Source organism: Uloborus diversus, chromosome 8 (assembly GCF_026930045.1).
Source record: "Uloborus diversus isolate 005 chromosome 8, Udiv.v.3.1, whole genome shotgun sequence".
NCBI lineage: Eukaryota > Metazoa > Arthropoda > Arachnida > Araneae > Uloboridae > Uloborus > Uloborus diversus.
The window spans coordinates 122,070,091-122,097,290 of record NC_072738.1 but is presented as its reverse complement, the minus strand read 5'-3'; the positions used below and the strand labels follow the sequence as shown (position 1 = coordinate 122,097,290).

The following is a 27,200-nucleotide window of genomic DNA, read 5'->3' as shown; positions in this document are numbered from 1 at the left end:
ACCTTGCTTGATACATGTAATTTATTACACTGGTTGTCAATTTCATTTGAAGCAATGCCTGTATTTGTACTCTTGTTTACAATCATATCACTACCATTGTTAAACGGTATAATAATTAACATTTACAGTCATTCATAGATATTAGAGGTAAACAACTAGGTTGTTAGAATTTGTTTAATGTGTAATACTTAATCTGATACTATATTATAAAAGCATATATAAATTGCTCTAATGGCTATGCTTGCAAAAATATTCAATTTATTTTGATTATATTTTTTACTGCATAAGTTTCTTTAGATATGATATACACATATTGGTTTTAATCTTTAATGCTTTTTATTGATTTTTTACATAAACCAAATCTGCAATAACATACAAACTTTTAAATTTTGTTTAGTTGAAATCACACAATATTATAGAGTAAAAATAATATTTCAATATTAATATTTTGATATGATGTATCATTTATTAAATTTTGGGCAAACTTTGGGAAAAAAAAGTCTTTGGTCTTGCAAATATAAATCACATTTGGTGCTTTAGCAGCACTGCTATTTAAATCTTCCCTCAAAACATGTCTTACATGAAAGAAAAAAAAAAGACTTTGGAACATGATATAGCTTGCACTACTAAAAAAAATCACATTTTATGAATATTTTTCTGTGTTCTTTATTTGACTTTTCACAAAATTGCAAAAATACTAAAACAGGTTTTCACGAATGTGCTTATAATAACTGATAACATTGGAATATTGCACGTCCAATGCTTCTTGAATTCACTTAATGACTAAAATCAAAATAAGCCCAATGGTAACACATAAAGTAACATTAATGCCACGAGAGCACATGGCATGTTTAGATGAAAGACTGTCATGTGCAACAAACTAAAAAAATATAATGAGGCCTAGCACTTATTTGACACTCACATTTAAGTAGAGACTATTAACAATCAACAAGAAATAATTCATGAGTCACTCTATAACAAAGCTTTGGCAGGAAATGTGAAATACAGTGGCACACACATGGGGAGGGTCCAGGGGGTCCAAACCCCTTCCATTGCTCTCGAGTTTTTTTGATCGACTATAATCCTATTTATGCAGTACATAAAATAATTCCAAGCAAAAGTAATAATAATTTTAGATTTCATCAATGAAAAAATAAAATTTATTTTCTCTTTCTTCTATTGCGAAATTACTGTATAGGACCATAAAATGTCCTATAATGATGATTTTGCTTCACTGTTTTAATTTTTAACTATGATAAAAGTAAAAACATTCATTCTTGTGCTTTCTTGTATTTTAATTAAGTATTTGTTATTAATAAATTATTTTTATTATCTAATGATAAAGTAACTATTCAAAAAAAAAATTTTTTTTTAAATGTTTTTTGGTCCCGATAATTGATAAATCAAAAGAATATGTTTGCGTGTTGGAGTATGATATGAGAATGGTGGACCTTCGATCCTGGACCTCCCCTTTGAAAAAATCCTGTGTGTACCACTGGTGAAATATATGCACAAGGACTCAGTCAAAATTACTTGCAGCTATCATAAAGATTTATATACAGTGATGTGATGGAAGGTGAAAGAGATGCTTTGCATATGTACTAAAATACATAAGTATTTTCTGGCTCAACAATAACAAACTATTCTCAAGATCAACAAACACATAAAGTGCAAAAGTTTCAAAATTCAACACTAAGAAAAAATCGTAAGGCAATCCAATTACGAGCCTAAGCTGATGTGACGCTCTAAGTCATATTGCAGGCTATGATGCTACACAGTTATTGCTATCTTGTACTAATACTATGAACCAGTTACACATGAGGTTCAGGATTATTACTTGGTGACTCAGATACTTTTTCTGAATAGTGAGCTTGTTTCCCGTTAGCCACCTGCTTCGGTGAATCGAAGCTGAGAGAAGCTATCACAGATTCCTTTAGATTCTGAACAGAATCAGATGATTGACTATCTTCATTTGTATGCTGTTCTGCTTCCTGGTTGACAATAGTAACGTTCATATCTCCATTCACATTGGGCATAGCTTTAGATGGAGAGATGTTATTACTGGTAGGCATTTGGGAAGCACCACCTTCAATGCTGATGCTATTTTCTTTGTTCTCTTCTTCTGCGGATTCTTCCTGCTTGAGTTTTTCCTGTTCTGCTAACAATGCAGCCTCTTTTTCTTCATTCTGCCTCTTTAACTCCAACGCAGCTTCTCGAGCCTGCTTTTCCTCTGCTTGCTTTTGTCGTTGTTGTTGCTGTAGTATTTTTGTGTGTTCTTGCTCTTTCTCAACAAGCTGACGACAGTACTCACGAAGTTTTAAAATATGGGCTTTTGGAAAAGAACCAGGTAATCTGAATATAGCCTGTAATTATTAGAGCACAATGGAATATTATAATAAAAAAAAAAAACACTTAATGCATATAGTTTTAAGAATGTATCCTAGCAGACAAAATCTTGTTACAAAACGAAATATTTTGAGAAAATTCAAACAGTTATGAAAACATATTGTTTCAACCTATTCACATCTCAGGCTCTTCTGAAGCTTAGGAAAAATTACCATTTCAGTGTTGTAGGATGTAGGCACTTGGAATGGCTGTAATGAGCAAGGGGGGAGGTAGCTTTAAGAGGGCGATTGATCTTCATTGGGGGATTGATAAATTGACTAGGACCAGCCTAGCTTGGCTCAGAGCTTGTTGCCGGTTGTTGCGTTTGTATTTGCAAAACAAACAAGCATAAATAAGATCATTTATTTCACTGCATTAAAGTTTCATTAAATACTAGGGAGCTACAACCCCCTGCTTACTCCGTCTGCCAGCCCCCGTAAGTAGCTAGCATTGGGTGACGATGATTTTACGGTAGCCCCTCGTTATATCGCGCCTTGATATATCGCTCCTTTCTTCTGCCTCCCAAAATATTAAAACCTAAAAAAAAACCTTGCTTTAAGCTTGAAACTGTTCATGAAAACATATGGTATTACTCAGAAAAAGTCTTTTTTTTTTATTTTGTAAATGGACAAAACGAAGATGCTCCTATTCTTCTGAATTCGCTGGAAAAGCAGCAGCAACTTTTGCCATCCAAATGTACATACATGCAGTACATTTTAGTTTAAGATATAGTTTGGAAACTACTTGACGTTTTCTTATGTATTGATATTGATACTAAGACCTTTACAATGAGTGAGAGACAGCATTCAAGTATCATGCTGGTCCAAGTAGAAGATAACATAGAACATACGACTACCTGTTAGCACAGAAAGGATTTGTGCTTGGTTGCACAAATCAGGATTTGTATCAAAGAAAGGAAGAATGCTCTGGGCGGGCAAAAGGGTTTTCTCTAAACAATCTGGTTACTTTTACTTTTCACATCCTTTCTACTGCAAATCGAAGGGATTAGAAAGTCTACTGGGAATAAGAGGGTATTGGAATGCTCACTCTTACCATGCTGTAGCTAATGAAGATCATCTTTATTCGCCATTTCATATTGATGCTAAAAATTTATTTAAATTTAAATCTTGTATAAGTTTCAATGTGATAGCAAATTTGTGAACTATATCAAAACCATTTGAAAATCATGTCAAAAAGAGTGAATGCTAATTTACTTGTATGTGTTGGATGGATAACTATTTTTAATGACCTTTGTTATATCGCACTTTTTCGTTGTCCCCCGAAAAGCGAGATATAACGAGGGGTTACTCTAATACTTTTACAAATGGAATTCCTCAGGACAACTTGGACGTTCAGCACCTTAAGGTTTAGAGGGGTGAGATAGGGGCAGAATGGCTTTCCCTGGATGTCCAGTATCTAAGGGTTTCAGCACTGACCTGCTAGACATTGACAGTTTGGAGGTGATAGGGATACAGACACAGATGAGCACAGGTTTTAATAGTATAAATAAAATTAGTTTGAAGATGGGGTGCAAAACTTTTTCTGCCAAAAACAAAAAAAATCAGAAACTAGCAAAATATTTCTAACTTTTTCGCAGCAAACCCATTTGAAACACATGATTAATAATTCATAAAAATTTAATTTCAATTCATTATTATGTATATCTCCACTTATTTTAATACTGAAAAGTCTAAAAAGCAAATGTTAATTCAATATTTAAAAAAAACACCAATTATTAAAATAAAGTGGAAAATTAGCTGATTCAAAGTAACACGGACTAAAACAACTAACTTCCAAAATAAATGAAATACTTTTAGAATGCAAAAGGATTGAAATTCCAAGCATGAAATGTAAGTCGAATTATCTGCTAAGCAAGTTTTCGATGCTGGCATGCTACCAAAACATAGGTTTTAGTTATACAAGGTAGAAATTAAGAAAAGCTCGGCACAATTGAAGCGGTTTTTCCAACATTGCATTTCTCCTTCAGACTAAACATTAACTTGTTTTCCTTTAAGTCAGTGGTGTCTAACATTTTTTTTTTTTTTTAGTCCGAGGACCACACCTCATATTGAATAAAATTAAAATTAATTTATGTCTTTACAGGTAACATGGGAAAACACAAAAAAGGCAAGGCAGTTACAAACCAAGAACTGTTAATACCATTAATACAAGCTTATTTTATTATTGATACAAAGTTTCGGTCGGTGTTTTAGAAACCAATTTCTAGCTATTTGGTTTTAAATTTGTAGCAATCATTTGTAATAACTAATGAAGATAATCTGTTCTTTTAGAAGGTTTCCAAATATATTCTAGCATTGAACAAAGGGGGCCACATGGAACACCTTTGTGGGCCACACATGGCCCATGGGCTGCAGGTTAGGCAGGAATGCTTTAGATAATTACTTTCAAATGTAAAATCTTAAGAAAAAATTTTAATTCATTTTCTCCTACAGAGTTTCCAACCACATTTTTAAAGAAAAGAGGCTTTGATCAGCAAGTTTGTTAATGCTTTGACCTAAAAATGTAACCCTTTTCAGGACTTACAAATTTTAAAGTTTTAAAAAATGAGGATCTATAACATTTTATTTTGTACCGTTTTTTAAAATTCATTAGATTAGATGAATGAACTTTTGTCCAACCTAAAACTTTTAGCAATCCACACACACATTCTTTCTACAGCGGTACATTGAATCAACCGCTTTTTGAATCAAATCATTAAAAACGGAACAAAATGCAGCTTTATTGAATTAGCTGCTTTATTAAATCAGCTACTTTACTGAATCAAAACTCTTAAGAACAAACGTGATTCATATAAGCCGCGGCCATTGCATAAGAAAACGATTTCTTAAATATGATGAAGAACAGGTAATTTCTTCAAACTACTATTTTAATTAGCTTGCTATTATTACTAATATAACACAGCACCTTTTGTGAAAGTGAAAACAAACTAACCTGCATAAAAGTATGGCATTCTGTGACAGTAGCACTTTGTGGAAGAGATTTAAAGACTTCAGTTATTTCAACGAAATTTTTGGCAGCTAATATCTTATCTCGATTTTTTATAACAAGAGTAACAGCAACACGGAGTAATATTTTGGATCCTTCATAAAACAAGCAGTCCCATATGCGTAGAACAGTCTGAAAATTATTAAAATAAGAAAATATTGAAGAAAATATATTAGAGTTTTTAAATTTTACTATAAATAAATTAAAAAAAAAAGAGCTACATATATTCTTATTAGAAGGATTTTAGACATCAAAAGTTTCAAACTCAAAATTTTGGTTAAATATGCATGCATAATACTAGGTTGTCCCAAGAATTCATAAACACTTGCTAAAAGTAGAATTTTTGGCATTTTGGAAAAAATGTAGTTTTGTAATTACTTGGCAAGTGAAATTTTAATTTTTTGCAAGTGTTTACAAACTTTTAGGACACCCTTCGTATACAGAATTCAATTTGTGTGAAAAAAGCATATGATTTCCAAATACAAGCAGGTCAAGGGATACAATTGGAGAAAAAATGTTGATATGCTAAATTAAATCATGTATTTAAAAAATGTAGGCACAAACAGATTTGGAAAAGAAATAATTTATACTATTTCTAAAAAATTTCTACTTTTGTATGATTGATTTAATTTTTTAATGATTATTAAGCATATGGATGCTTCACTTGCCAAATTGATTAACTCCATAAAACAAAAAGTCGAGAAAAGTGATGAAGAAGATAGTGTCATCTATAGGAGTGAACGGGCCCTCGTGTTACATTTTCTGCCACTACAGGATCAGAAATGTACTGAACAAAAATTTTAATATAAATTCACATGCTAAGCATTGATTAAGCACTATTAAAGCAGAAATGAGATTTTTTTTAAAAAGTAGATTTAATCGATTTGGCAACTGAGGCATTCATATAAGAGTTTTTTCTGTGCCTCGATAATTTTTTTTAGATATATCCAGACTCCAAATTAAATTACTTGCTGACCCCTGTTTTAGTAGTGCACAAAACTAAAACTCATTTTATTTACAGGCCTCTTTAAAAAAGCACTATTGGGGGAGGGATTAGACTTTTAACACACAAGTGTTCTTCTTCAGTCAAAAATTGACAGTGGATGAAACTGTGCAGAAGAAATAAGGATAACAACTTGCCACCTGGCAACTAAGCATTTAACTTTGGGAACTAAGTAAAATACTTAACTGGTCATTTTTTAAAAATCCAACTGGACACAGATACTTATTACCTGAATGATTTTTTTTTTTCAAAACAAACCATTTCTATTCTGTCGCAAATTAGTATGAGATTAAAATCAATCTTAAGTAATCATAGCATTCCGTATCTCCGACATATAAGTAAAGTCTTTATTTGTGGCAATCTCCTACTTCACCCCCTTAAGCACAAACTTGCAAGCATAAAGCAAGGCATGAATGCACCCTGGGGGGAGGAGGAGATGCAAATGAATGAAATTGCATTTAGGTCTCATATGCCTTAAGATCTTTCACTGTCAGGCTTTTCTTTCAATGTTGTGGCTTTTTGTTTTCCTAGAAAAAAGCCCTGCATACAATGGTTACTAAATTCCTCACCACTAACTCAAGACTTTAATTTTCAGTTGTATACCGTAGCATACAAATTGTGTAATAAATTGCATACACAAGCATAAGCATTAAGAGGATTTCCTTTATTAAATACTTTGAAAGCAAAAATTTCATATGTTAGGATACAGTAAAATATAAAAAAATTTTTTTAATCCTTGGTTATCACTAAAAAGTATGAAATACAACATAAATATATGAATTCTTGATTACAACATTCAAAAATTGCGGTTATTCTTAATATCTAAAGTTAGTTAAAATTAATTCTAAAGCAGTCAATAAAACTTAAATTAAAAATTTAAAAGAAGAAAAAGGTGGTGAACAGCTTTGTACGAATAGCTTTTTACTATTCCATGTATTTACATGTAAGCAGGTTTTTCTAATATACATAATCTGTATTGAATATGTACTCTTTGCCACCCCCCCCCCCCATAGAAATTTGAAAAGATAAGTCAGCTTACAGCAGGTTGCCAAGCATCAAGAAATATTAAAAACAAAATTTAGTTTATTTTTTTAAACCAGAACAATGAATGTGAAAAGAATCAAAAGCAGTCAAGCATTAACATTGTTTTAAGAACTGATTGAATGTTAAAACTATGGTGCATAACAGCTAAATTTAAAACTCTTTAAACATTTCAAATGCATAAGAACTGCTTGATTAATTCCATTACATTCATTTAATACAAAATTGATCCTTGATCCCAGTTTGCAGAGTCTTGATTTCATGCCCCCATCGTGCTGATTATTATATTTTACGCTGACCCACAGGGATCGTTATACCATAATTATTGTTCAAAATGCATGGTGGCAAGAAAGATGATCGTCGAGGTTCCACTGCAGTCGACTCCCGCTGCAACGCGATTCGACTTATGCGAAATAGCTATAATGAGAATTTTTTGAATTTATAGCTAACGCGAATTCTTTGTCCAAAACAAATTAATTTTGAAGGAAGTATCGGCTGTGTTATTGGCTACTAAATATTGATTACGTGAATATTATGACATATGTTTAGCATCACTGACAGCGAAAGTTCCCACACCAAACTAGTCTACACATCTCGCTGTTAGTGCATCAAATAACTACTCAGTATCTTTCATTTATCTTTTTTTCATTCTAAATTTTAAAGTTGATGAAATTTAATGGCATCTTAGTGCGCTGTTTTATCTAAAGTTTGTGAAGATGGGAGGAAGAACAAAGTTTCTGCCAAAAAAAGGGTTAAGGTTCTCAATATGCTTGAACAACTACTAGGACTCGACCGATGCATCAGCGCCGATGGTTCAACAATTTAGCCATCGGCATCGGCGGCCGATGCTAACTTGCGGGAAACATCGGCCCATCGGCCTTAAAAAACATTGAAAAGCCGATGGAATTGGCCGATGTTTTTGAAAAAAAAAGGACCTTGGCTGTTTTACTTTTCAATACAATGTAAAGGGAGTTATTGTTTTCATATAAAATTGTTTACTTAAATTTTAGTATGAATTTCTATTTTAATCCCCCCTGAAAGAGGTTTTAATACTGCGTTCAGGTACCAAACAAGTTAATTATTGCGTTGTTTCTCGCCGCTGGACGTACGTTTGTATCTCTCATAAGTCATAACTCAAAAATTGTAAGCTAAGGGAGGATAAATTTTCGCATGTGAGGTGTGCGTACGTTCCAGTTGTGCACTTCCCTTTTTGTTTTCAATCGGGTGTTCTGAAAAGGCTGTTTACTCATTTTTTGTGGCTATTAATTACTTATTTCAATGCAAAACTAATATAGCGTCTCAGACTGACGATCACTTGTTGATATATTGCGGAATTGGAGACCATGGAAACAAATATGAGATGGTGAAACCGATTTTGTTTCATTTTGTGAGATTCCCGTTGAACCGATGGTAATTTTTAATTTTTCGATATTTGTAATATGAATCACAGTAATGCAGTCTTTTCAGTATCGCTTCGGCAGAGCTACCAGCTTGGGGCCCGTCGAAATACATTTTGGGACCCTATTTCTCTATCACAGAAGTTTTAAAATATTTATCATAAGCATTTTTGTAACTCCTACGGTGCCACTATGGTTATGGGCCCTCTCGCACAATTGCGACATTTGCTCTATTTTAAATCCGCCACTGCACGTCAAAACAAACTCGGGTGCAAGTTTTGAAAGGGTTTTTCTGCTCAATGTTTATGATTATTTTGAACTCTATTGTTACAAGCATTTTTTGAATTTTCGAGAACACTTGCGTGCCCGTCCTCCCACTCCCTTAATTTCAGAAATTAAACTCTAGTTGTACGTCTGAGTTGTTTAAAGTAACACCATTCATAAAATTGGAGATTTTTTTTCAAACTTTATCTATTGTTTAGAAAGAATTTAGAGCATTTAAGAAATTGATTAAAGACGTTTTGAATGGTGACATAATTCGGAAATCAATGGGACTTTTGAATTTGTTTTTCGTAAGTACTGAAGTAGATTCAGAAACTCTTCCGAGGCGTTGGTGGTATAGCGGTTCTGTACTAAAAAAAATGAGGCCGAGGTTGTGGCCAAAGTGTGAGTTACTCCAAAATCAGAGGGTGACCCCCCCTCCCCTTACCCTACCTCGTCGTTTCAAGCATTTCTTAAATATTTAGCAATTTTTTATTTTGGTCAAGAAATGTCATTTTGCGTATTTCTCACCCTCGTTTCGTAATGCGCCATCTCTTTTGCATCATTAATAGCGATCGATTTTTTTTCTGTTGTAAGTAACTATTTCTATGTATTTATATAAAATCAATGAATAAGTTATTTTCCTTTTTTATAGAAAAGTTTCAAGGATTTTCTATTATGCAATTTTATAATTTCAGAAAATTATTGTTAAATTCAAAAGTTCAATTTGAACTTGTTTGTAAAGCTTCATAAAAGGTTAAACAATCAAATTGTTCAATATTATGTGTGCAAACATCAGATTAAGTAGTATATGTATTCAGTTATTAACTTGGTGTACATATTAAGTTTGTTTATTGTAGCTGCGTTTTAAGAACCTCGCTCTTTTCATGGCTATTTCTTTTTTCAGCAAAATTTATGTCACTGTTATAGCTTTATGAAAAAGGCAAACTTTTCTATTCACAAATTTTAAATAAGTACAAAAGTATTCCTATTTTGATTTAATATTGTAATTTATCTGTTACCTTTTTTGTTTTATTTGATGACTAAAAAATGTCTATGTGCAATCTTTCCACTTTAATTGCGAAATTTGTTGACAATTTCATAGTTTTATTCTTAATTTTTTTTGAATGATTAAACAACATAATTTAATGTTTTTTAACTATGTTTAATGTACCTAAATCCATACATTATTACAAGATTACTGAAATCTTAGTTATATGTTCGATTAAAAAAAAAAAAACAAATCAATTGGTTATTAAACAGTCTCTTTGTTTTTCTTCCTTTTTTTTTTTTGTTTTTTGGTTGTTGTTCTTTCTCTTTCATCATACAGCAGTCTAAAAAGGAGAAACATAACTATACCCTATACCAGTGGTTGGAAGTAGCGCGCTACAAGTAGTGACGCTACTGTAGTGGCTACATTTTTTAGTAGTTTGTAGTGTAGTGCACTACTTTTTAAAAAAAGTAGTGTAGCGAGTAGTTCGATACAAAAAATTAGTAGTTTGTAGCGATTTCAGGAAACTACTTTTAAATAAACTTCCGAAGAAAAAAAAAGAATTAAGGTTCAAACGAATTTGACTGGTGCAAGTTTTAAACAAGTGCATCAGCGCATACGAGAAATAAAGCTCTTAAAAATACGAGATAACTTCAGATATATCGTTTTGACGCCATACGTTATATCTGTTTGACGCCATTAGTTTGTTTGTCATCGTATTTTTCATATTTCGTCAATATTTATATTGAATAGAGCTTGATTTAAAAAGAAAGTATATGAATTAGAGATAACAGCCAATTTTGTAACTCCTTTGTTTTTTCTGGCTGCCGAGAATGTCCCATGGATGAACATTTTAGATTTCAAAGAGATTATTGTTCCAAGACTGTAAAAGCACTTATTTTCGCGAAAACCAAGGCATCGGTAATTTTGCGAGTTGAAAATTTCGTGAATTTTATATGAACAGACCGAAAGTTGAAAAACAAAAGTCAGGGTTCATACCCTTTAGGCAGAAAAAAATTCAAGCACTTTTCAAGTACTTTTCAAGGTAAAAAATTTTGTTTTCAAGGCAATATCATAAATTTGTACTAAAAATATTGTATGCAGATTTCATTTACTACAAACACATAGAAATAAGGTAATAATACAAAAAAGTATAGGAAAGCAAAATTGCTTTTTCTACAACGAGAGACGCTTTGATGAAAGATCTACTGCGTTGAAAGTTTTTCTGAAAATGTTTGAAAAGTTTGGTCATAAAGAGAAGCAGATACCAAGAGGTTTAATTTTGAGGTTTTTCAAAGGTTGCAGCAGTCAGAGGTTTGTATATTTTCTAGAATCAGCAAATTAATACTTAAAAAAAAACCTTTCATAAGTGCTTTTAACTTTTATGGGAAGAAACTAAAATACCCAAGTTCAATGGCATTGCTAGAGAGGAGTTTTTGAAGTCACTCCCCCCCCCCCCCCCCGGGTTTCAACATTTATTTCCAATATCTATACAGTGGTTTATTACAATATAAGGGCGGTTAGGACAAAAACACTACCCAGAAAGTTATTTCAGTTTTCACTATTAAGTTCTAAAAATATTAGGTTTGCAAATCATTTATAAGTATGCAAATCAATTATTCGTATGTATTTATTAGCTGTTCAGACAATAAGGCATTTCAACTGTCCTCGAGTAAATTTAAAAATTAGGAAGTAAGAAAAGTTTATGAAAGTCCACAGTCCAGTCTCTACACCTCAAAATATACAAAAGCAGCTTAAGCAGTGATAAATACTCTGAATGCAAACTTGAGCCTATTCAGCTTTCATTGATTAACTTGCAATAGACAATAAATGTGCAAGTTCAGATTTATAGAGCCATATTTCGAAATTGAAAAGATTCACAAGAAGTTGACATATATTATGACAAAAGTAGTTTTATTTTGGGAAAAAATGGGTTATTGTTGAAATTAGAATTTAAATTTAGAAAGGCAATAATATTCAGGTGATTTGTGAGTTCATAAAAAATTACCTGAAAGTTTCAAAGAGCAAAATGGGGCGAGGGGGGGGGGAATAATTTTTAAAACTAAGACCCCTATTACTTGAATATACATATGTACAACAACAACTTTTGCTATGCATACAATTCATAAAATAGTTTATTAAGTCAAAATATTTTGCATAGAAATACCATGCCCAGTGCCTGTTGATAACCAGCAACAGGCACTGGGCCTAGCTAGGCTTGTACTGGTCAATTTATTAGATCCAAATGAAGATGAATGACCCTCCTTAAGCTATCTACCCCTTTGCTGATTAAAGCCTCTTTCGGTAAGCTCCAAGTACCCACAACCTTAATAAAGTAGTAATTTTGAACATTTGAGGAAAAGGGGAAAATTGGAGATATAGGGAGGTAAAAGCATAAAAACGAACACTACTGGATTTCAAGTGAATAATCATAACACAACCACCCCTTTTATACACCTTATTTATTTTAGCAGACATAAAAAAATGATGTACTTATAAATAAAATTATATAAATCAACTTTATATTTAAAATACAAACTTTAAGTTAATTTGTTAGGTGCTCAACTGCTGAAATTTAAATTTTTTTAAAAAAAATCTGCTATGACCAAAAATTAGGTAAAGATAATCATTCAAAATTGCAAAAATAAATTAGCAAATAATTAAACAAGACCAAGGTAATAAATTCTTTAACTCTTTAGTTATTAAAATAAAAAATAAAATAAGCTAATCTGATGTAGCAGTGTCAAAATAACTACTAATTGCCAAAAATATAAAAATATTTACAAAATGCAAAAGGATTGAAATCTCAAGCAAGGGAAACAAATTTTCGCGGATTAAGTTTAATGTTGTCATGTTTCCCATAAAATAAACTTATATTTTACTGAAATTAAACATAAAATATGCTAATCTACGGTAGCAAATATGAAAATAACATCCAATTAGTGAATATATTTAAATATTTGCAAGATGCAAAAAGATTGAAATTTCAAACTCGAGAAGCAATTTTTCGCAAAGTCTGAGTTCGTTCGACGTGGCATGTTTCCCACGAAATAAATTTATTTGTTTTTTATTAAAATTAAACAAAAAATATACTAATCTAAGGTAGCATATGCGAAACTAACATTTGATTAGCCAAAATATTTAAATATTTGCAGGATGCAAAAAGATTGAAATTTCAAACACAAGAGCAATTTTCCGCGAAACCCGAGTAAGGTCAATGTTGTCATGGTTTCCAAATTAATTTCTTTGTTAATTAATGAAATTAAACAAAAAATAAACTAATCTAAGGTACCATATGTCAAAATATCTTTCGGTTGTAAAAAACATCAAAATATTTACAAGATGCAAAAGGATTGAAATCCCAAACACGGAAGCAATTTTTCGCGATGTTGCATACTGAACACATGTTCAGAAAATTGCATTGGTGAAATACTTTTTTAAAACTTCTAAGCACAATTCGTTGATTTTTGGGAGAATTTAAGCACTAAGAAACTTTTTCAAGGTTTTAAAACTTTTTCAAGGTTTTCAAGCACTTGAAAATGAACTTTTTTTTTCAAGCACTTTTCAAGGTTTTTCAAGGGCGTACGAACCCTGAAAGTACTTCACGAGGCTTAAATTTTCGTGATTACGACGGGAAAATTAAAATTTCGTAAAAATAATGCTTCAACTTTGTTCACCAAATAAAGAAGCTGTAAATGTTATAGAAGATGTTACTTAACTGACCTGACCGGCTTACAATAAATACGAGCATTAGAGTGCTGTATGGATGACTCAGTTGCCAAATCGATTAACTCCACTTTTTGAAAAAATCCTCATTTCTGCTTTAATAGTGCTTAATCAATGCTTAGAATGTGAATTTATATTAAACTTTTGGCTCAGTACATTTCTGATCCTGCGATGGCAGAAAATGTAACACGGGGGCCCATTCACTCCTATGGATAACACTATCTTCTTCATCACTTTTCTCGACTTTCTGTTTTATGGAGTTAATCGATTTGGCAAGTGAAACATCCACATAAAAGTATGATAACGGACATTTTTGGGAAAAAAAAGAAAAAAGAAATAATATACATTTCTTAGTAATATTCCATGTTCAGATGGGCTAATTTATCAATCTAAACCTTTTCCCGTTCACTCTTCGTACGGTGTGTGCGTTTATTAGGGTGCCCCCGAAAAATCAAAAGTTGATTTTTCAAGTCGCACACCCTCGGTATTTTCACTTGAAAGTCAAAACAATTGTAAAAAATTTTTCATATAATTTGAACAACGGCAACCAGTACTGGCTTTCTTCCGAGAGTTAAAACCAGACCTGTGTACCAGACCAAATATATATATTTTTTCGAAGTTCGAAACTTCACGTTGATAAAACGTTGGCTCTATAGCCCCACATGTACCAGAAACATATTTATCCAAATTTAAAAAAAACTTTTAGGTATAATACACACTTGGCCTAAAATTTATAATTTTATTTACATTTTTTTATACATATTTTAAAAAAGCAAGGTAAATTTAACGAAATTATCAAGATAAAAAATATGAGCAGTAAAGTAGATAGCGTTAAATAGAAATTTTTGCCCTCCTGCAATATTTAAATCTCCTACATTACTCAAAGATATGTATTTTTTTAAGGTTAAGTTAAATTTTCATTTTTTTTTTTTAATATTATTATTCATTTACAAATGTTGATCTGAAAATGTGTTCGCTAATAATTTTTGAACTTGATATTTTGTTTCAATTAATATGTAGATAAATAGAAATAAAAAATCAGTTTTATGAAGAAAATTATAAATTTTATGCCAAGTGTGGGATATCTAAATGTTTTTTTAATTTGAATAATTGATTTTATGGTGCATGTGGAGTGTGGAATATAGGGGCAACGTTTTATCAACAAAAATTTCGAGCTTCTAAAAAAAGATTTTTTTTTCAATTTGTCCTGGCATACTCGTACCTACAAGTGCTAGCTTAACCTCTCAGACACAGTTCGGCACGGGCTGCCTTTGTTCAAATTGCATGAAACTTTTTTTCTTTTACAATTGTTTTAACATAAGAAGAAAAATATAAGAGGGTATGCCTCTAGAAAAATCGACTTTCATTTTTTGTGGGGCACCCTAGTCTGTATGCTTTTTATTTACTTATTTTCTTAAAAAGTAGCGAAGTAGCGGCTACATTTCAAAAGTAGTTTGTAGTTGCTACATTAAAAAAAAAGTAGTTGTAGTTGTAGTTAACTACATTTGTTACGAAGTAGTTGTAGTTCGCTACAAAATAAATGTAGTTTTTCCAACCACTGCCCTATAGATTGTACGTAGTACGATCCAAAAGTTCGTGAACAAGCTGCATAAACCCTTACCCAGAATAGTTCACATTACCGAAGCACATCCACTTTCAAAAGGTCACCTTGAGGGACTATATACTTCTGCCAGTATTCATATAACTTTTGGAAACACTCCTGGAAGCCATTTTTCACTACCTTCTATGATGCAGCTTTATCTTCTCCTGACGGAAGAAAGCGGCATCCATGCAAATGTTTTTTTTTTTGCTGGGAACAGGTAAAAGTCGCACGGAGCTAAGTCCAACGAAACGTTTTGTTATTTGTTTGTCATATCAGAATATTGACCAATCGAACCGTGCATCCTCAATATAAAAGTCGCCTTCTTCCCCACGATGAAGTTAAAGCAGCAGCGCAAGAGGCCATACAGGTGGTTACGAAAAATGTCTTTCAGAAGTGCTTCTAAAAGCTATACGAACGTTGGCAGAAGTGCATAGTCGTTTAAGGTGACTATTTTGTAGATAGATGTGCTTCTTTAAAGGGAACTATTCAGGGTAAGGTTTTATACAACTTGTCCTCGAACTTTTAAATCATACTACCTACGTATGAGTTTTCAACTTACTATTTCATAACGTTTTTCAGTGACACAAATTTACGCGCATGAAGACATTACAAGAGAATTTGCGATAATTAACTGAGGAGCGTTCAAAATGGATAGTTCGGTTATTTATATGTTCTTAGGTACATATATATGTACAGATGTGCCGAAAAAAACTTGTGAAGTATAAATTGGGTGATCGTAAAATAGAAATTTAGGTCGAAATCTGATTTTTTTTTGTGATTACAATTTCTTATTCGTAGAAAGGAAGTAAAGTGAAATGAATCAATGATCCTTTAAATCCCTGACAATTTTATCAATTTATTTCTTTTTGATTTTTTTTTTTTTTTTTTTTGCCATCGGCCCACGGCATCGGCCATCGGCCATTTGGAGGAAAACAATCGGCCATCGGCCATCTTTGAACATTCGGCCAACAATCGGCATCGGCCAAAAAATGCCATCGGTCGAGCCCTAACAACTACACTACATCAACGATAGCACGACACAAATATGAGTGAATCTACCATGCATACAATTAAAAAGTCGAAACAAAAAGATATCCATAAAAGTTCAGAACTTAAGTTCAATATTGAAGCTTGCAGTGAAATGTCTAAGCAAAGTAAATATCATGAAAATGGAAATTGCTCTTCTATTGTGGTTTAAAAATAATAGGAAGATGGACTGTTGTCATAAATGGAAACATTTTAAAGAAAAGGCAAAGCAACCGTATTTAAAATGTAATAGATAATAATCTGATCATGGAGCATAAATCATCATCATCTTCATTTTTTACTTATAAATATTATTACTAATCCACTGTACACTACTGTTGTAGTGCAGCATTTTATTACTACACACTGTGGGTATCATGTTGTTTTATTTTAGCTTTTGATCATTCATTTTGTGCACCTTAAAGTATTTCATGTTGAATAAAAGTTTTTATTTTTTATTTTTTAAATACAGTAAAAGTTTTATTCTTTAAGCAAGAAACTGTAATTTACAGTTGAGGAATGCTTTAAAGCATTTTGAGGGGTGTTTATAAGTGTTTAAAAGAATTTTGTATGCTTCTAAAAAAATTATACCTGAATTTTTCCAAAACGCGAAATTTCAACTTAGGTGAGGAATCTTGGAACGCATCCCTCGCGTAAGTTGGGACTCGACTGTATAACAAAATTGCAAAAAAATTGTTAACAAAAAGCCAAAAACTAGTTAGCTGTGATGTAATTTTCATAAGAAAGAGACATTGTTTCAACTTGGATGTAAAAATAAAAGGTTTTAGATTTTGAGTAATTTTAGAATTCTTGGTAATGAAGTATGACTTTATGGCATAATGCCTCTAATCTTGCATTGCATTTAAAAAGGACTAAAAATAAAACTTACTTCAATTGGTAAAACTTCAGCAAATAAACAAATAAACCATTTGCTGACATACATAGACCAAGACACTCCAGTCTGTACCATTCTTTCATGAACTTGCGGAACTTTTTCTCTAGAAAAGGTTAGGATATGTATTTTTCTGTGATATACAAGCAAACACTAGAAAAATAAATATAATAAATGAATCCTAATGTGAGACATTATTTTGAGGACAGATACCAAGTCAAAAGATATTTTCAAAACTAGAAATAATTTACATTAAAAAACTATTACATAGAAATATTTAATTTTAATGTCAAAGGAACGATCCAAGATAAAGACAGCAGATAGGTTTACATACATACGATTCAAAATTGTAAATTAATATAATGCAGCTTAAAATAGGAAATAACAGCGTCAACTAGCACAAATTGCAGATACGTGTTTTGAAGATACAAGGAAATTTTTAGTTTGAACAAAATTTCAATATTGTGCCAGTTATAATCAGCTCTTTACTTAAATTCTATTTTCTATGGGAGGGAAAACAGGATTTTCATTTTATTTTAATCTCAGCACATATAAACAGGGTTGGTATAAAAACCGGTTTTTTTAAAAGAAAAATTTTTTTTTTGGTTTAAACCAGGTTTATTTGGTTTTTAATACTATTTGTAAGAAAAGCAATTTTATTTTAGAAAAATCTGAAAGATTTTATCAATTAATTGTTAAGGAATGTTTAACATTCATTTTTGTACCTAATTTCCTTGTAATTAATTAACTCATTGATGGTTTTGAACGTCTTATCATGCTCAAGTGAGCATGTTTCAAAAGCATTTTACTTATTTTTTTGATGCTAAATGTTTCTTGTCAAACGGTCAGAGGCGCAGGGCGGTAGCTAGGCATTGATAGAAAGTAGGGAACCTGATTTGCATGGCAAGTTACTGCAAAAAAAAATTTTAATGGGGAAGAATTTCACACATCTTACTCATGACCCAGGACTGTCAGAGATTTTAATAATTAAGAGTAAACTCTTGCTCATACTTTAGAGATTTCAAAAGGAGAATATTGTTTGAAAATCTTTAACTATTATAAAAAATACAATACGTAAATGGGTCTTGGAAAAATAATCAAAGAAATAATTTACTGTGATAGTTCAGATATTATTAATTAGAAAAAACCAAGAATAAATTCTTGCAAATTAGTTTCCTCATAATCATAGCTATCTACTATAAATAAAAAAGTTAGAGGTAAAACTAGAATCATGCATTCTTAAACATGGAAAGTATTTTGTAGTATCTGCTAATGAATCATAAGTCTGATGTACATTATACAACTTTAAAAGTCGAAAGATCAACGCATGTTTCGTAAACAAAGAAAATAACATATTTTACAGTTATCACTTGTACAATAACAATAAATATTTTTTGGAAAATGCAGCTCCTCTTGCTGAGTGAAAAATAAAGTGCTTAAAGCTTACAGAGTCAAAACTGTTCATAAATCAATTGCTTACCTAAGCAATGTGATTAAGTTCAGTTTTTATAAATATTTTTTTTTCTCTATTGTAACTAAATAAATAAACAAATAAATAAATGAAGTAAATATATTATAATTCTAGGATTGGTTACATAGTGCAAGGGGGAAAAATTTGAGAGAGGGTCACCCTAAAAAATTTATAAAAAATGTTTGTTGCATGTTTTCCTAAAGAGTCTACCCTCACTGTTTTTTTTAAGTTGCCTTCATTCATACTGGAAATAAACCTAAGATAAATCAACCAATGCAAAAACACGGAGCAGTTAATTGAAATGATGTCTGAGTAAGATATAATTAAGAAAGAGCATTCAAACTTAATTTTAATTATAGGGACAACCAGAATTTTAGAACCAATAAAACACTGGATTTTGAAAAAGTTTCTCATTTAACTAAAAAATGAATAGGAACATTAAATCTTTTAATTCAAAAATATATTGGGTCATAGGTTAGGTAACCAAGTAGATAGGGCTTTGCACTCGAGATGAGACAATATGGGGCCGGAACCTGTCATCACCGAACTCCCGCAAAGTATATGAAGAAAAACTGCTCGTTAAATTCATGGGTATGAAATAACTTTGGTTGTTTGCATGTAGTAACCCTGGTCCTTGACACAGTCCCACCCAATCAGAACTGCCTAAAGTACAGAAGTGGTGATGGAAGATGCTGCCACCTATTGGTCAAGGCTTAAATTAGACTACTGCATTAACTCACTCTCTTTTGCTTTAATTTTTGGGCATGACATGAAAAGGGTTTGGGTCTCCTAAGAGGCGGTAGTAAAAACATGACAAAAAAAAAAATCTATTTTAAAAGAAACTTATAGAATAAAAAATAATACTTCGTAAATATTTCAAATTTGTACTAACTTAATCAACTCTTCAAGCACCCCAATATCAGTTAAAAGCCCAGTCATTTCTTTGGTATAGTAATCCGGTAAAATCTTTTCTTTAAGACTTTGCAGTAGCCAGAAAGTCATGTCTTCACTATCAGTAACCAGTAACATGATTCCAGCAATGAAATTCAGTCCCTAAGATAGAAGACATGCAACTATTATATGTACTAACAATTTCTTTTTCAATTGAACTACATTAAAGAATACAAAATACTTATAAATAACTTAAAATTTTGACAACTTTCAAAGTTGCTAAAATTTAAATAGAATAATGGAAAAAATTATGAGCTACTAGAAGATTTAGTATTCAATTTTATGTGTTTGAACTAGTGATGAGCCGGATCATTAAAAATGTAGATCCGCAGATGCAGATACAGAGCTCTTTTTTTTTTGAACCTGTTTCAACGACCCAAGTTTAAAATTTGTCATGAAAGGTATTCCCGTCAGGATACAGACACTATTTCATAAAAAAATTTTATCTATGGCAAAAGCATAATCAAGAATTTGATCTCTTCTTAAAATAAGTCACTGCTAAAATTGAGGAAGAGTTGGGAGTAACAGGACAGCTGAAATAAAGTACTAATGCTGAAATAAAGTATGAAAAAGTATTTCTAGCTTGCTTGATAGATGTAGGAGAAATATTAAGCTGCTACTGGACAGGCTAGAATTTTTTTTTTTTTTTTTTGCGTTTAATTTCGGCATGTATGCAGCCCTTGGCCATTCCTAGCGACTTGCCACTATCGACTAATTAACACAGCTCTGGGAACACTTATACAAACAGTAAACAGAGAGTTTAGTTTCTCTGGCCTCTCTTGGGGAATGCAAAAATACCAAAATGAAGAAGAATATAAACCCCAATTCAATAACAAAAAATATTGAACGAAAAAAAAAAAAACTGTCCCAGAACGCCAACCTAATATTAAGATGAATCTCCTGGGTCAGAACACACATTGTTAACAAATAGAAGCTGACAGCAGATAGAAATTTTGAAATCTTTGAGTTTTTTCTTCTTATGTTTCAACAATGAAATCACTACCAATTGTGTGTATAAAAGTTTAGAATTGGATTTAAGATTTACTTAACAAGATAACTCATACTGTATATAACTTGGGAGCTCCAAACAAATTAAACACAGAAAAATCCATTCTTTTGATTAGTGCCAATATTTTTAACGTACCGGTAAATTTTCACTTATTAACTTCTTCTTTTGGCTGGGGTTACAAATTGACTTCAGAAATGATGTCTTTAATGTAAATAAGAAATGAAACTACATTAAAATGGAATTTAAAATCGTGTTTTACTTACCTGTATTTAGAATTCAAATATGTGTTGAAATTTAAGAATATTAAAGCTCCGTTAACAACTTAAGGAATACCTACAGATCTTTGTTTTCCCTCGGGTAACCGGCACATCACTAGTTTGAACCCTTAAAACTTTCATTTGGTTGCAAGAAATATCGTATTTTACAAAAACTACTTAAAAACAAAGTTGCGCAAAGAAGTTACGCAAAGGATAATTTTTACTCTGCCATAGTGATTTCCACTTCAAGGAAATATTAAAATTTTCACACCTGACAATACCCAATAGTAGGATTTTGATGAGCAAAAGCCAGCAACACATTTTTTAATGGCTGTTGTTTTGAATCACTTGAAGAGCATTTAAAATAAATATTATCAGGAAATGTTCGTGGGATATCTGCAAAAATGAAACACAGCAATATTAGTCTACTTAATGTTCGAAACAAAACTTTTACATCACACAAACAATCAATAATTACATTTAAAAATGAAGTATATGAAGCAGATATAAAAAAAAAAAGGTTCTCAGCTTCATAACATTTTTTTTTCTAAACTGGGTTTTATTTTATGCTCCTATAAAATGCATAAAACACTTTTTCAACAACAATAATTGCTAATTCAAAATTAGAGCACAAAGTACTGAGCAAATTAACTTTAGCCTTCACAAGAAAATTTGAATTAAATTTGAAATGACACTAATATAATTTTGCATACATACTAAATGAAATCATTAATGTACACATCATGTTTTCAGTAATTCATAAAATATAATTTGATAATGTAGTTTATAAAAACTGAAGTCTTTTTTTGTGTTTCAAATATGTAATGAAAACATTTTTAGTAGAGGAAGGTGGGGCACCTTGGGACATGGCCCACCTTGGGACACCATAAATTTCAGCTTTAATTTTATAAATAGAAATTAGTTCTCTTAGAACATCATCGATGGCAGCAGAATCTACTCTTCAGTGTACTTTGGAATTCCTCACATGAACAGTTAAAGACTGTTCTAATTTTCTTTGTTTTGAGAGGTTTGGAGTTGCATTGATAAATGGTTTCATTATTAAAATTTTTAAGTAGGAAATGAAATAATTTCAATCAGAGCATGTGGGAATTAAAATAATGCCCTTCTATAATAATGTTATGGTTTAAAACTGTATTGTGCTGCTAAGTCTAACTTTTAAAAAGTTGATATATAAAAATAATCTAAGTGGGGCAGGTTGGGACACTGTCCCAAGCTGCTTCACCTGTTTACAGTACAGAAAAAGCCTATTTCACTGTACCAAATAAATCTGATGAGTTTAAATAAACTAAAATTGAGAAAATGACTACTGTTATACAGAATTTTTTTTTTCTTGGTAAAGTTTAAAAACATTAAATAACAGAAAGGGTGAGATTTAGAAAAGAAAATAGGAAGTTAATTGCTGTTGATGCATCTGCGCTTGAAACAGCAGCAGTATCTTTTTAGTAATAAGATTTCAATTATTTAAGATGACAATTATAAGGATTATTGCTGGTGTTCCAAGGTGCCCCACCTAGTGAGGCAGGTTGGGACATTGTAATGACTTATTAATTTTTTGTATAAAAATTTAATTTGATGAAATACAGAGGACCCTGGTTTTACGCCGGTTTCTTTTGCACAATTTCAATTATACACGGTTTAAGATTTGACACCTTTATTTTATTTTACGCGGATGAGTTTTGGTTTTACGCGGATGCGGAAATGCAAACAGATAAAAATGTCCCCTCTTTCAAAATCCAAACTCCTAAAGATTGCAGATTACACATAATGGATTGCATTTTGGCATGCTAATAATCGAGCTTGGGCCACTGGAGACATTTCATGCGATTGGTTCCAGAACTCTTTCCAGAAGTAAAGTTATGCCATTACAAGACAATAGAAATGATGTTTCTGATTTGTTAGTGAAGAAAGATTCGATCATGGAAATGATGAGAGTGATCATGGATGCGTGAATGCTCTGCAAAGAACTACAGAGAAAAATTCTTAATGACTGCCAAAAGACCAGCTTCTTTTTATAAACATAACACGAAATTAATTTATATTTTCTTTATGCATGTTGTACATAGAAATCGATATAAGTACACATTAAACGTATTATACGTACAATTAGTCATCACTAAATGAAAAATTTTTTTAATCTACAGAACCTAACTCCTATTTTAACACTAATATTAGGTCTCCATTCATGCAGCATTTCCACGGAACACGTAAAACGAGGGTCTACTGTAATGGAGTAAAATAAATTTTCATTGAAGCAAAAATGTCTAAATTGCGTGTGCAGCTAAGTTAGGTGAAAATTAGTTTGAAAATCAAATTTCTAAAAATTATTATCTAAAAAGTGTTAAAAGGTGCCTGACCTTCCCCTACTCTATTAAAATCTACAATGATTCAACACAATACCTAAATTTATTGTTTCAATAAAATCTTGTCTCATGGGAGTCTTTAAAAGTGTTGAATACAGATTTGGGTCTTGCTCTTTCATTTCCTTAGCACCACTAATGATTGACCATATCTGAATTTAAAAAAGGAGAGTAGAATGACACATAAGATACATCAAGATTATATTTGCACATTGATTAGTAATTAACACATTAAAGTCTCACCACAGCTCTTTGACCACCAGGAATACCTTTCCTTACATATCTTTTCACTAAAAAGAATAAACATTACTATATAAATTTTTTGTTATGTAATATGTTTTTAAAAACAGATAACTATATTTTTACAAATTCAACTTAAAAAAAATCCACAAGGGCTCGACTAGTGAAGGAGCAATTTATGAGTATAAATGTTTGTAGATTTTAACAATGGCAGTATTGGAATCTGTGTTTAATCTGAATTTTAAGCTTTTGTCTTTTCTAACAACATGTGGACCCTGTTTAAATTCATTATTTAAGCATTTTGATATCGTGGTTCCAAAAATCTAAAAACCACCAATAATGGGGGTCTGGAGGGATTTTTTTTTTAAATTGAAGTTTAAAAAATGCAATGATAGGCCATTTTGGTAAAGTTCAGGGAAAGGAGGGGTTCGGAACTCTCTTGCATTAAATTTTTCAAACTGAAAGTCCCAAAATCACAATATTGGGCAATCTTCGAAAATATTAGAGAAAAAAAAGGGGGGGGGGGGGGGGGGCAGGCTCTTCCCGAAATTAAAGCTTTGAAGATTTTGAAATTGAAGCTTTAAAAACGAAATTGTACTCCATCTTTCATAACATTGACAACCTTTTTGAATGCATTTGAAGGGATGGAGTTCAAGAACTCTCCTTTGGCAATATTTCAAAATTGAAGATCCAAAAACGCAACTTTAGACGATGTTGGATGATGTTAGGGATAAAAGCATTTCTGGCTCCCCGACATTAGCTTTTTGCGGATCGTAAACATTTTTATTGCAGCAATAAAATTGCTTGGGACATAAGATTTTACCTTTTGCAACATAGATCAGTTCTGATCGGAATGTCTACCCAAGACAGAGTGAACAAACCAAAAAGAAGGAAGGGTATATGCGATTATGGTAATTGTCAACATTCCCCCATACAGCTTTCATTTGTAAAAGAATTCTTTTATAAGGTAGCAGGTGGTAAAATTAGCAATAAAAAACAGCTTCAGGGAAGTAGATATATCTTTTTAATGAAGAATATTATCTGATATTCATTAATTTAAAAAAAAAAAAGGAGAACCGACTCCTTACCCAAGGGAGGGTCCCCGAATCATATCCCTCAAAAGGCACTCAAATACAGCCTAAAGAAGTGTTTTAAATATCAAAAAATTTTCAGGAGAGAACTCCCAAACCCCTTTCTCTAAGTTCACCATAAACGTCCTTAATTTTTGTTTTCAAGGCTTCAGTTTCTAAATTTTTTTCAAAGAACACAGTACCCCCTTTACCTACATACATGACTTATGACCGCCTAAAAGTTTTAATACTTTAATTTCAGAAACTTTTGACAGAAGCTTCCGACTCCCTTCCCACTTAAGTCATACAATGATAGCCCCCCAAAAAAACGAGTTCTTAAAACTTCAGAAACAAAATTTTTTCGGCTGTGCAGCAGAATACTCCCTTCTCCTTGTGTGAAGCAGGCACACTAAAGGCAGTGTAAGTTTGTTTAAGATTTATTTTTTACTAAAAGAGCAACTCCCCTTTCCACATCGCCAAAGACAACCCTTCTTTTCTTTTATTAGTTTAAAATGACAGTCATCGAATTTCTTTCCGTTCCGACCTCCGTCTTGGAAATTTTGTCCAAGACAGAAATCCATCCTGAGACGGAGGGTCTAGCACCCATGGGCCAGGGTAATTAGAAAAGACACAAGCAGATAAATTTAAGCATTTTATTTCTTACACGTTAATATTTATAATTCACTAAACCAACAATAAATACAGTAAAATCCCTCTAATGCGGTCACTTTTTTTGTCCGCAATAGAGAGGTGTCTGCAGGACAGGGGTTTAATAATGTTATTTGCATTGCAACTGGGGAATTAAAAATTGTCCGTATAAAGGACAGTTCACTTATTGGCCATCCGTCCCACATTTTTTGATGTGACGGAATGCCGACGAAAAGAGTAGCATTCACATACGGTCGCCGCACATCAATCACGTGGCTGAACTCACACACCAGAGAAAAGAGCACGCTGCTTGGCGGGAACCAATGAAATGCTGTCCTACTTTTGACGGCCGTCAGATATCAAGATTCTTCTGATCAAAACCGGTCCTGTCCAAGATGGCTTGCTGTCATGGCAACCAGCAAAGAAAACCTGTTTTGGGAGGAAAAAAAACGTGATGGAGGGAATGGATGCCCGATATATGAACAGGCCCTAAGAGGGATGTCCGTCTTTGAGGGGTATCCATTAGGAGGGGTTTTACTGTACTTTGAATGAGGAATAAAAATGTTAACATTAGTTTTACATGCACTCAGTGGCATATGCAACTGCGGGGGGAGGGGGGGAGGGCAACTTTGAATCAGGGAACGTCCTCTTTCCCAATTCTTGTCATTTTTTATTTATGCCCAAAAGGCAATTTTTTTTTCAAATGCTAATAATTTTGCAAATATCTGAAGCTGAAGGCACACTAACAAAAACACAACAGGAGCAGTAAAAGGAAACAAACAGACTTTTGGAAACTGTTACACTATTCAGCTCTCGAGCAACTAGTCTCATTAAAACATATAGGAAATTCTAGTATGCTAAAATGAACAACACAAGGATTTTGTCTGAAACAAGCACCATTACAGCAGGAAATAAATAAAAACTTTTATTTTGTTTTGTTCTAAGAAGAATTTTTACTTATAGAAGACTGCAATATGACAGCTGTAAGCAATTTCATTTATAATGTTGTGACAAAATTAATACAAAAAGAATTATTAATGTTACAAGTACAATACAGTTCAGAATGTCTTGTTTGTAATTTCAATTCAGTTTTATTCCATAACCATATAGCAAGAACATTAAAAATTTATATTTTTTTCTAAAGTACACTAAATAATATACAATAATTTTCAAGACAGAATAGACTATTTAAAACTAACCTTTATTGCTTTTACGAAATCCTTCCTTGGAATTTAGTAATCTGTCCCATTTTTTAGCCCTCCGACTTAATACTGTTACGTATTTCGACATGAACTCATCGTACTGTTCATGGTTGAAGTCTTTTGGCCATTCAAATCCATACGTATCAACACTAAAATAAACATTTTTAATGGATCAAAGTACTGCACTGAAACGAGATTAAAACAATATATTACATATATCTACTAAGAGCTAAAATAAATAAATAAATAACGTAAAAAGCAAACAAGAATCATCATATACTATTGTAATATAATATTATCTAATTGAATTCAATCGATCTAGTATTAAATCAAATACAAATTATGCATTCTGGAATATTTTTTTAATCACACAAAATTTCGATATTCATGCTGTGAAATAAAACAGCAAAAGCCGGCTTTGATATTACAAGAATATAAGGAAAGTGGGCGGCAGTGTAGGCAAGCAAAATTTTGTAAAAAGTATTTAGCGAATCTGAAAAGAATAGAGGACTTTTATGGACAACATACTTAGGTCGTGGAGGCTGGCTCATTATAGCCTTCAAAAATAGGAAGTATTATTGACAAATAAAGTCTGTACAGGACATCTAAATCAATTAAATTTTTAATATTGATAACATCAAAC

The 27,200-nt window shown here is 31.9% G+C and overlaps 1 protein-coding gene across 1 annotated transcript; it reads right to left on the bottom strand.

The window, feature by feature from the left end:
- Window positions 1-1,811: 1,811 nt before the first annotated feature.
- LOC129228569 (growth hormone-regulated TBC protein 1-like) lies at window positions 1,812-27,200 on the bottom strand. The gene is made up of 9 exons (XM_054863251.1): window positions 27,086-27,200; window positions 26,555-26,706; window positions 23,641-23,687; window positions 23,438-23,549; window positions 21,291-21,415; window positions 19,695-19,855; window positions 17,329-17,437; window positions 5,338-5,523; window positions 1,812-2,363 (listed from the first exon to the last, which is right to left on the bottom strand). The coding sequence occupies exons 1-9, from the start codon at window positions 27,106-27,108 to the stop codon at window positions 1,812-1,814; spliced, it is 1,467 nt and encodes a 488-aa protein (XP_054719226.1). The 5' UTR covers window positions 27,109-27,200.

Coding starts and splice junctions, on each gene's coding strand:
- LOC129228569 (XM_054863251.1), bottom strand. CDS start 27,108: ATGAGCCAGCCTCCACGACCTAA. Junction 23,688..26,554: donor ATTTCGTAAAAGCAATAAAG/GTTAGTTTTAAA, acceptor TATTCTTTTTAG/TGAAAAGATATGTAAGGAAA. Junction 21,416..23,437: donor TATTGAAACAATAAATTTAG/GTATTGTGTTGA, acceptor TCATTTTTGCAG/ATATCCCACGAACATTTCCT.